The sequence below is a fragment of the Bidens hawaiensis genome, unplaced genomic scaffold (genome assembly GCF_021521415.1).
Source record: "Bidens hawaiensis isolate Kalapana, Puna unplaced genomic scaffold, B.hawaiensis_p1.1 tig00021379_1, whole genome shotgun sequence".
Taxonomy (NCBI): domain Eukaryota; kingdom Viridiplantae; phylum Streptophyta; class Magnoliopsida; order Asterales; family Asteraceae; genus Bidens; species Bidens hawaiensis.
This window is the reverse complement of record NW_027493321.1, coordinates 348,755-359,648: the sequence shown is the minus strand read 5'-3', so window position 1 is coordinate 359,648 and position 10,894 is coordinate 348,755. Positions and strand designations below refer to the sequence as shown.

General features: G+C 35.3%; 1 protein-coding gene across 1 annotated transcript; it reads right to left on the bottom strand.

Moving 5' to 3' along the window:
* Positions 1 to 3,906: 3,906 nt before the first annotated feature.
* On the bottom strand, positions 3,907 to 6,761 carry LOC143563422 (putative protein phosphatase 2C 47). The gene is made up of 4 exons (XM_077050962.1): positions 6,112 to 6,761; positions 5,247 to 5,441; positions 4,956 to 5,161; positions 3,907 to 4,504 (listed from the first exon to the last, which is right to left on the bottom strand). Exons 1-4 carry the CDS (start codon positions 6,343 to 6,345, stop codon positions 3,949 to 3,951), a joined length of 1,191 nt encoding a protein of 396 aa, XP_076907077.1. The 5' UTR covers positions 6,346 to 6,761; the 3' UTR covers positions 3,907 to 3,948.
* Positions 6,762 to 10,894: the final 4,133 nt, after the last annotated feature.

Genomic DNA, 10,894 nt, shown 5'->3' with positions numbered 1-10,894 from the left:
GAAACAAGCATCTAGGAGTTGGAATCACCGTTTTGATGAAGAGGTTAAGAAATTTGGATTCATCAAGAACGCTGATGAGGCTTGTGTGTATAAGAAAGCTAGTGGGAGCATTATTACTTTCTTAGTATTGTATGTTTATGACATACTACTATTTAGAAATGACATTCCAACCTTGAAAGGAGTAAAAACCTGGCTTGAGAGTTGTTTTTCCATCAAAGATCTTGGTGAAGTCGCCTATATTTTGGGAATAAAGATTTACAGGGATAGATCAAGGCGGTTGATGGTTGATAGGTTTAAACCAAAGTGCATACATTGATAAAATCTTGAAAATGTTCAAGATGGAGAACTCTAAGAAAGGTTTGGTACCTATTCAAAGAGGAACGGTATTGAGTGCAACTCAATGTCCAAGCTCAATGGATGAGCAAGAGAAAATGAAAGGAATCCCATATGCATATGCTATAGGATCCATCATGTATGCAATGATATGCACAAGACCGGATGTGTCATGCGCTTTAAGTATGACAAGTAGATACCAACAAAATCCGGGAAGTAACCATTGGATGGTGGTTAAGAGTATATTGAAATACCTTAGAATGACTAAGGATATGTTTCTAATATGGCTCTGGTGAGGAGGAACTCATTGTAAAGGGTTACACGGATGCGAGTTTCCAAACTGATCGAGATGATTCTCGATCACAATCGGGATATGGCTCTGGTGGGGAGGAACTCATTGTAAAGGGTTACACGGATGCGAGTTTCCAAACTGATCGAGATGATTCTCGATCACAATCGGGATATGTTTTCATTATGAATGGTGGGGTTGTCTCTTGGAAGAGCGCCAAACAAGATGTGGTAGCATTGTCCACCACTGAATCGGAATACATCGCCGCCTTATTAGAAGCTCAAGAAGCTGCGTGGATAAGTAAATTCATTGCCGACCTAGGGGTAGTCTGTACCATTCAGGACCCTCTAGAGATCTTTTGTGACAACGAGGGTGCGATTGCTCAAATCAAGGAACCCCGTGAACATCAAAAGACATGGCACATTGAGCGGAGATTCAACTACATAAGGGATGAAGTTGAAAAAGGAAAGATATGTATTCGCAAAGTTCACACTGATCAAAACATTACGGATCCACTCACGAAGCTCCTTGAAAGGCCAAAGCATTAGGTTCATACTTGTGCCTTAGGACTTCGATATTCTAGTGATTGGATGTATCTATTTTGTATTTGGATATCGGAACAATTGTTATTTTGACTCATTCATATGATTATGGTTTATTATTATGACATTTGAGTTATGTTCCATTCTAGTATGTTTAAATCCGTGAATAAGTTAATTATTCTAAATGTCCGTAGTCGCTCATATTTATGGGAACCAATATGAATATAAGACTATTATGAACTTGGATTGGTGGATATTCATAAGGTATGAATATTGAGCAAGGGTTTGCTGTCAAGGTTCATACATATTTATGGGATATAAATATTGGACTGACCCGCCCTCAAATATTACTACATGGAATCTTTGTGATTGATCATAAGTAAATTTGAGTAAAGCTGAATATCATAGTATCCTCCGACATGAGATACATATTGGGTCTTGATATTCACCAAGTATTATACTTTGACTTAGTTCTTCGCTACTCTGAAACATGACAATACATAAGGCTAAGCTCAAGTGTAGTACAAGGTGATTGTGAGAGACGTATGTAGTCAAAAGGGGATTTGTCCCTCTTATTCATTGAGAGTAAGATGTCTAAGGCCTGCTAAGTTAATTCAACAGAGAATGATCACTCAGTGTCTATAGATTTGACATGACATCTATGGAAAAAGGATAAATGATAGATTCACCTAAATCATTTTCAAGTAAGGAACTTGATGGGGATGATGTTATTGAATGACACTTCGTCATACGTATTAGGGGTAGTAAACTGTTGTTAGGCGGTATTTGGTACTTACATCAATCTTCTATGTATCTTGTGCAAGTGGGAGATTGTTGGAATTGGTCTGTCAAAGACACATATTAGAGTTGATGTGGCTAGTAAGTTATGATCCAAGTCGGGTCATACCCAATAACAAGCTAGACAAACACCCGCGATATTTATTTTAAGATATGATCTAACAAATAAATATCAACACTTAGAATATTTAGAAATTGGGTTTCTAAATATTTGCACTTGTGTAATAAATAATTTTTATGAATAATTTATATTTTGAGAGAAAATATTTTATAATGTTATTTAAGTTGGTTAAATAACATGATGCATGTTACTTACATTATGTGATTTTACATTTTATAATATGTAACAAATATAACATAAGTAATAAAATTGAAAATGTTTGAATATTTGGGAGGGAAAATCTTTCTCTCTCATCTATTTATTATATTGTTCATTCAAGAACATGTATGTGTGGTCATTGGCTAAAAGAGTGGTGCATTGGTTGTATCTCTCTTTTCTCTCTCACACACACAAGAAGCAAATCACTTTCCCTTCTTACTCTATTATTTTCGACCAAAAGAGAAGCAAGAACAAGGAGGTGTTTTCAATTGTAAATCCTAGCATTGCAATGTGTTTGTTGGAAGCTTGAAAGGTATACAAGCTTGAGGTTCTTCTATCTTGAAGACTAGCCATTCAACATTCATCTCTTTCTTTTTTTGGACTCTTAAAGGTAGTATGCTATGAACACCCTATTGTTGTTTTATTGGTAAGCATGTAATTTCGTATATGGATCCGGGGCTTGGGTTTTTATATATAAAATCGGTTTTATAATAATCTAATTAACAAGATTTAAAACTTAATTATCCGCTGCGTTTTCATAAAAATGAGTTTATATGACTTTGATCACCTTTTTAAAATCCAACATTTTTTTATGTGAGAGGAAAAAGTTAATAAATTATATTTTTGTAACTTATTAACTTATTGAAAAGTTATAAAGAATTTTCGTAAGCTAGAAATCCCAAACAGCATACACCCCTAAAATATACTGTTAAGGAAAAAGCCTAAAATATACTGTTAAGGAAAAAGCCCAAGCCTTAGAAAGATTAATAAATAGATATAAAATTTAAGGATGTGACAGGATGTACTCCTCAAATTGGATCTCCATTACTAATCTGACCAAAACAATGATGTCTCACCAAATTGTGCATGTGAACTTCTTTTTTTTTACTAAAAATGTTAATATCATAGAAACATCCAAACGATTTACAATGAAGTGGCAGGTAAGCGAGCAACAAGCTGCGCCGCAACCCTCTTTTGGATAGCAAACCCAATCCTACTAAAAACAAAGTTTCAATTCTTATGGGCCGATACGTTACTATGCACAACTTTCTGAACCCTATTCAAAAGGTCCACGGCATCCGGAGCTAAGAAACCAAAAGTGTTAAAGGCAAAGAGAATAAACACTTGGTTGATTCTCCAAACAAGCTCTCTCGTGTTTAGCAACCATGTCCGATGTCGCCTTCAATGCTACCTGGCATGCTACAAACCCATTGTCCCTAATTCCAACAAGAGGGACACTCCTGTGAGGTCGATACAAATTTTTCCTTGATTTGTTTTCTGACATAATTCTCCTTGATTAAGAAAACAATTGTTTTATAAACAAGGCTTGAGATTGAGAGTGCAACAACTCCCTTAGAAATTACATTATCTCAAAATTTCTCTGAATTTGAAATCTTTCCTTGCATAACAGTTTTTATTTTACAAGTAGAAAAGTTGACAAGTGATGCTAAAATTGGTAAAAGAATTTTTTTCCTAGATATTAGAATTTTCTTTCTAATATCTTGCAACATCATAACTGGAAAAAAAAACAAAGAAGAAAATGAATCAAAAATATATAAGAAAATGAAACTAGTGTTTTGTACAAATTTGATATAGAAACTCAACAAAATTTGGAAATAAAAAAAAACATGGCCATTTTGTGATAATAACCAAACACGAACCGATTTTCAAGCATCACCCAAAACACCCTTTAGAACGTCGAGTCCTTCAGCCGATATGCTCCTGCGCCTATTCATTTTGGGTATTTCAATCTTCGGTGGAGGGTCTGATGAGAAACATATAACCACAACAGTAAGATTATCACAACTATTCCTCTTTGAAGCCTCCATAACAAGCTGTCTAGAACACTTTTCTGGATCATTGTGTAACATAAGTTCCTTTCTTACTATTGTCACCGCGTATTGGCTACTCATCACGTCCCATAAACCATCACACCCGATTATTAGAAACTCGTCTTCTTCACATAACGTAATCTCTTCGAGCTCTGGTTCGGCACTCAAAGGACCATCTGAACCTTTTGGGCCCTTCATGTGCCAGTCCCCAAGTGCACGCGCTACTGACAGTTGACCGTTGAGGTACCCATCATAAACAACACCTCCAAGTTTCTCGATTCTGATTTTTTCAGATGTGCTGCTTGGTTTGTGGTCGGTTGAAAGCTCGATTGCTCTTCCTCGTTTTCCTAGTACGGCTCTTGAGTCCCCAGCATTTGCAATTAACATGTTCCTGTAAACAAGTCAAGCTGCTCTTGAGTTCCTAACTATCTAGTTTTTGCTTTCATCCACAGTACAAAAAAGTTAATATGGTTAGTGTTGGCCGTTAAAATTGGTTAAGTGACTATTGTACCCTTTAAAATGTCATACAACCCTCTCAAAATATTTATTTTAGACGAGCTGAGTTCAAGCCGAGCTCAAGCTTAAAAAACAACTCAACAGCCGAGCTCCCCTCGTTAACACCCCTACATAAATTCATGCATACTATGATACAAGTTAATGAGATATGATGACCGGAACGTCAAATATGGATATCTTTTGGAGTTAATTACACGGATGGTTCCTGATGTTTATTCATATTGCAAGTTTGGTCCCAATTTACAATTATGGGTAAACCTCATGAACCATCCGTGTAATTAATTCTTTCTTTTATTTGGCATGTTAGGGAGTATGATGTAGCTAACCTTCCTAATATGAGGGCGGTCAATGCTGTTGTTCCAGAGGAACTATCGAGAGATCTAGTGTCGGCTAGTGCATGATCAACTTTAGCAAAAGCATTCTTTACAGCTTTCTTCACCCCCTTTGGAAAACTAGAGTCTTCAAGAATGAACTCAAGAATGTTTTTTTTAGTAAACGATGCAGCATCAACACCGCCATGCCCATCAAACACCTGCAATGATAGATGAACGGGACACATTATCAAGACTGCTTTAGAGAATTAATTAATCATGTTAAAATTAGTTTTAAGTAGTTACCCCATAAAAGGCTCCAAGAAAAGGGTAGTCCCGTTGGGCATCTAAATGCTTTCGAAGATCGTCTACGCAAATATATTCGTCCTCCATATACGGTTTTGGACCCATTTCTGAACAACTTCCAGAGCGAAAGATGGGTGAATATGCACATCTCTCGTTTTGTGGTGATTTCGTTCCAGCTCCTTCATTTGATGTTTTCTTTACAAATAGCAAAAAGAACAATTAAAACATTCCAGATGACAGAATTACCATATTATAATCACATTTTCAGTTATTATAAGTTTTAACTTCATATAATCTTATCTTTGAATTGACACACTAGCATTTGTAGTGCTTCGAATCTAGACCAGTTAACTTTTTTTCTGAACGGCTAATATCTTTTTTTTACTCGAATTATATTCCATATCTCAAGTGAGATTAGAACCCACAACCTTTTGGTTGAAGGTCATACACCTTTGCCAATAGACCAAGCTAGTACACTTTAGTCTCATAAGTGTGGCATCTAACTATCACTTGAAAGTTAAAATCATTAAAAAAATCATGGGAAAATTGACCGGATGACAAAGATCTTAAGTTCATTCATAAAAATAGGAATATGGGTCAGTTTATTTGGACAATTTAGGCAAAAAAAAAAAAAAAAAAAAAAAAAAAACAGGATTAAAACAAATTATAAGTATCAACACACATCTATCACAACCAAAACAAAGTGTACGTAAGTATAACACTCATCTATCACTTAAGTGCCAAAACAAAATCATGAAACGTTGATTAAATTAAAATAGAAATGTGGGATATTAGCAACCCATTCTATGAAGCCATTGTAATTAAGTCAATGTAGGATCATGCAAAACGAATCAAATAAACTGACCGAATCTGAGGTGCCGGCTGCCAACATGGCCTGGCTAGTACAATGTCGCATAGGCTGATAGTTTCTCGGAGGCTTAGCAGCCTTCGGTTGATTAACATTATCTGAATCCTCAGGCTCATCATCATCTTCCATAGGAGGCACAGATTCCTTTGAATACCCATTCTTCTTCTTATTATTATTACTACTATTATCCAATGCGGCACATTGAGGCAATACATCAGTCCCAGGACCCATTTCACTTTTTTCTCTTAATCAATCCATTAAACACTTGGTTAGCATGCAAACTTTAATAAACATAAAACTTAATCTCCACAGTTCATGGACAACAACCACCCATTGTACGTGCAATTTAATCAATCAATCCTCGATCCAGAAGCAACCAACAGCGGCGGAATAATACATGATTTTGATCAAACTGAAGCTGTAGTCTTCCATTTCGTGAAACCGGGGCCAAATTAAAAGTGGTTGATACGTGAATGTTTGTTTGTCGGATCAAGAAACAGAATGAAGCATGTGCATGAATCGAGTGAGACGGGGAACGAAAGAGGGAAAGAGAAAACCGAAGAGGGATGTCATAAAGACGATGAAGAGAAGAGAGTTAATTCCGGATGCAAACTAGTAGGAGAGGGAGAGGGAGGACCATTGTTTTGAGTTTGAGATGGTCATCACACGTGGGAGATGATAATACTATAATTAAACTATAATTAGATTAGAAAAAAGAAAACTTTAAAGTATAAAAAGACATAAATTTTCGACAAAGTTCAAATGTAGAGCGTACGATGGAGTTGGCGAATGGAATTGTTATATCGGTTGTGGCTTGTTAATTGTCATGCACTTTTTTTTTTTGAACGGTGACTTTCATAGTGGTTGAATATTCAGCCACAGCTCTCGGAGAGAGCCCCAACCGCCCCACTCAGACCAAGACTATGTTGTCTTAACCGGGCCCACGCTTGGCTTTCGAGTTTGACTAGGCGTTCCACGTGAAAATTTCGAGCTCCCTGCCACTTTTTCGAGCCCCCTACCGCTTGACAGGAGTTGTTATGCACTCTTAGTAAGTTCATCAAAGAAGTAAAACTGATTAATTAAAAAAAAATACCTAACCCATGAAAGGCCTGAAAAACTTTTTAGGGGTTGGAGAAGATTGTTTCCTGGGGTAACGAGGCGTCTTCGTAATAACCTCAAGAACATAATCCCTAAAAGTGTTATGCGGAACACAGACATAACAATCAAAACACTTAACTAATAATCAACTGGTTAATTTATTTCAAGTGGATTTCAACCTAAAGCAACACCGTTTTATTATCTCCATTTTCTATTGCTATTTTATTTTATCTTGTTTTGCAAAAACTTACCAAACTTTCTAAAATTAACGAAGTACATTATTTGGTAACTAAAAAATTGAGTAGTAAAGTCGTGTACAATGACGATACTTGGTTCTTATCCAAAGCTATATTATGTGCACGCGACGGGTTCTCTGTCCGACTGTGTGTGCTTAGTTTAAGTAAAAATCATTTTTGTAAATTTAAAACGTAAAGTTGGATGACACCTTTTTGTCTTAGCTTTTATCACATGGCCTAGATTTACCAACATTTTGAGTGATTTTTATGTGATTATCTTTATATTTTTTTTTCTTTTGTGTTCTATGATTTCAGATGTGTTTGTAGGGGTGTAATCGGGTCAATCCAATCGGATTTCGGGTTAATTGTGTCGGGTTAGTCAGGTTGTGAAAAAAAATAATCTAAGTAACCGAACCTATTAAAATTCGGGTTTTTCGGGTTAATCAGGTTTCAAGTTAGTCGGTCGGGTAAGTCGAGTTAATCGGGTTGCTCTATATTTTTAATTTTATTGTTGTGTTGGTAATCGGTGGACTGCAATATTTATCATTCAACTGAATTTCCAATTTATTTCTTAAATAATTATCTTATTATTGCATATAGGTCTGTAAACTAACCATACGATCACGAACAAGGGTATCTTCGTGTTTGTTCATTTAACGTTAAAAGAACACACACTTAATCGAAAAATATTTGTGTTCATTTATGTTCGTTCATTTAAAACCTAAACGGACAGTTCATGGAAATAAACAAGCATAATTAATGAACATAATTAAACAAAGATAAATGAACGTAAATGAAAAATATATGTACATGCGTAAACGATCACAAGAATACATAAACGACACAAATAAACATACTTAAATAAACACAAACACAGATATATAAAACATATTAGGGTGATATAATTTGTAGGATACAAATACTATTTAACAAAATTCTATTAATGTGTAAACGAATATAAATGAACGATCATAAATAAACATAGTCGAACGTTCATGAACATAAATGAACGAATGAAATACGTGTACGTGTTCGTTTGTTTATTTAATGAACACAACATAAGTGAACTTCCCGACGAACGGTTCACGAATAAATAGAATAACTAATTCCTTTATAGAACTTATAGTATTGCCATTTTAGTGCTTATCTTGTCTTTGCATCAATATTGTATATGAAGTTAAGCATCAATATTGTATATGAAGTTAAGTATCACCACTAATCAGGTTAACGAACCAGATTTGTTTTTCAAAAACGAACCCGAGACCCGACTCTATTAACACTTCGAGTTATTCGGGCCAACCCGAATAACCCGATTAATACTTTTTGACCATGTTTAACCCGACCCAAATTAGCATATTTGGGTTCGGGTATTTTGAACACCCCTATGTAGGGCTGGCATATCGTGTATACTGGTACACGATAAGACACGAACACGTTAACACACGAATACGAAACATGTATACATGCAGTAGCGGATGTTTCTTTGGGCCAAGGTGGGCCGCGACCCCATCACGTTTTCGCTCGGTAGCGTATTTTTTTCCGGAAAAAAAAATATATAAATGTATTGATTTCGGCCCGGCCAAGTTATTTGAATCCGACACAACCATACTATTTGAGTCCGGGCCAGCCTTGAATTTTTAAATAAAGAAAGTTTGTACTTTGTTTAAAGCCAAAAGGAGAAATCGTTTACGAAATAAAGATATAGATAAAGAAAGGCTAAGAAATAAAACTACGCAAGACAAAGCTCAAGCCCAAATAAATTTTAAACAAACAAACAAAAAACATTAAACCCAAAATCCAACCCTACCATCTGATCGATGTTCGAACACAGCAATAAATGTAATTTTCATTGTGCGCTGGTTGCTGTGTGACTTACTGACCTGTGAGGTTCGACATAAAATCCATAACAGAAGCTTAGGTGAATTGGTGAAATCCTTTGGGTGTGAAATTGATTAATTGGGCGTTGTTGCTGTCTGTTGAGTCCTGAGGTTCGGAACTGGCTCGTGTTGGAGTGAAATCGATTAATCTAAATAGTCAACAGAAGCAAGAGAGACAAGGTTCGGCAATTCATATTTCACCATTTTGTATTTCTTTCAATTTGGTAGGTTAGGGCTTGGAATTATTGTTTGACCCGACCCGAACCAGATTGCCGACCTAAAACTTAAACGCACAAAAAAAATTTGGGTCTTGTGACTTTCGGCCCATGCATACTAGATGCTCAAGATCTGCCACTGTATACATGTACACAACACAAAAAATTATTGTGTACCTGTATCCCAAACCCTATCGAACACGAACATGTTAATACCAGGTATACACGATAAGACACGAATATGCCGAATAATATGAGAAGGGTTGGGCCATTCAATTGCCGGTGGCGTCGCCGCAACTACGATTGAGAAGGCCGTAATTCTGGAAAATTAGAAATGTGGAGAGGTAGCCTGTAGAATCGAAGGGTTGTGACTACCGGAGATGTGGAAGGATACCGCTAGACTACTGTAGATCCGGAGAGGGAGAATCAGATAAGGGTTTGTGTGCCGTCTACTTGAAGTTAGATTGGAATTGTGTGCATCGGGTTCAATTGTTCGAAAAAAAATATGGTTAAATATTTAAGGTATATAACATATTATATTATTATATATTTTATTTATAATAAAAAATTTAATCATGTACTAACGGATACTTAACAGGTAAACATGTATTTTACCTGTTTGGACACAGAAATTAACAAATAGATTCGTGTCTACCTGTTTATACACGAAACTTGTTAAGTCATCACATAATACCTGTTAAAGTTGTGTATGTTCGTTTCGTGTATTCATGTATCGTGTATAAATTGCTACCCCTACCCTTATGTGGTTGTATTTTTCTTGATCACTTTTCTTTCTTCCTTTACGAGGAAGAAAGAAAATTAAGAAACATGTAAATATTGATAAAACTACAGTAATTTTAACTAAGGAAATTTGAAATTTAATCTAATTTACAATGTTATTCGTGAAGTTTAATTTACTATTTAATCCATAAACTTAAATAAATTTACCTTTTTTCCTTGGATTGTTTTTAAAGTTCTTTCTTGTGTTCCTTTCATTTTGTTTTGTTGTACTTGTAGAATGCATGTTATAATTTGTTTATTTTTATCAACATTAAAACCCATGATTTAAAAACTTCAAACACACCTCATGATTTAAAAACTTACTTTAAACACACCTACGACGCTACACACCTGGGTATTTTCTAGTTTAAATAAACAACCAAAATGTATAAAGATAAAAAAAAATGTAAATGAATATTTTATTAAAAATATCATAATTATAATAAAAAGTTAAGAATATAAAAGCATGCTTGTCGTTTGCAATTGCATGCATTTTTATATATAAAGAAAGAATTTGAGGTGAGTATCTAAATTCCTGAAATGGTTTTTGGGAAGATGACAACTTTCCATGCCC

Excerpts from the sequence above, each read along its gene's own strand:
- LOC143563422 (XM_077050962.1), bottom strand. The coding sequence starts at position 6,345 with ATGGGTCCTGGGACTGATGTATTGCCTCAATGTGCCGCATTGGATAAT. Across the intron at positions 5,442-6,111 it reads CAGCCGGCACCTCAGATTCG|AAAACATCAAATGAAGGAGC; the intron begins GTCAGTTTATTT and ends CTATTTGTAAAG. Across the intron at positions 5,162-5,246 it reads TTCTTGGAGCCTTTTATGGG|GTGTTTGATGGGCATGGCGG; the intron begins GTAACTACTTAA and ends CTATCATTGCAG.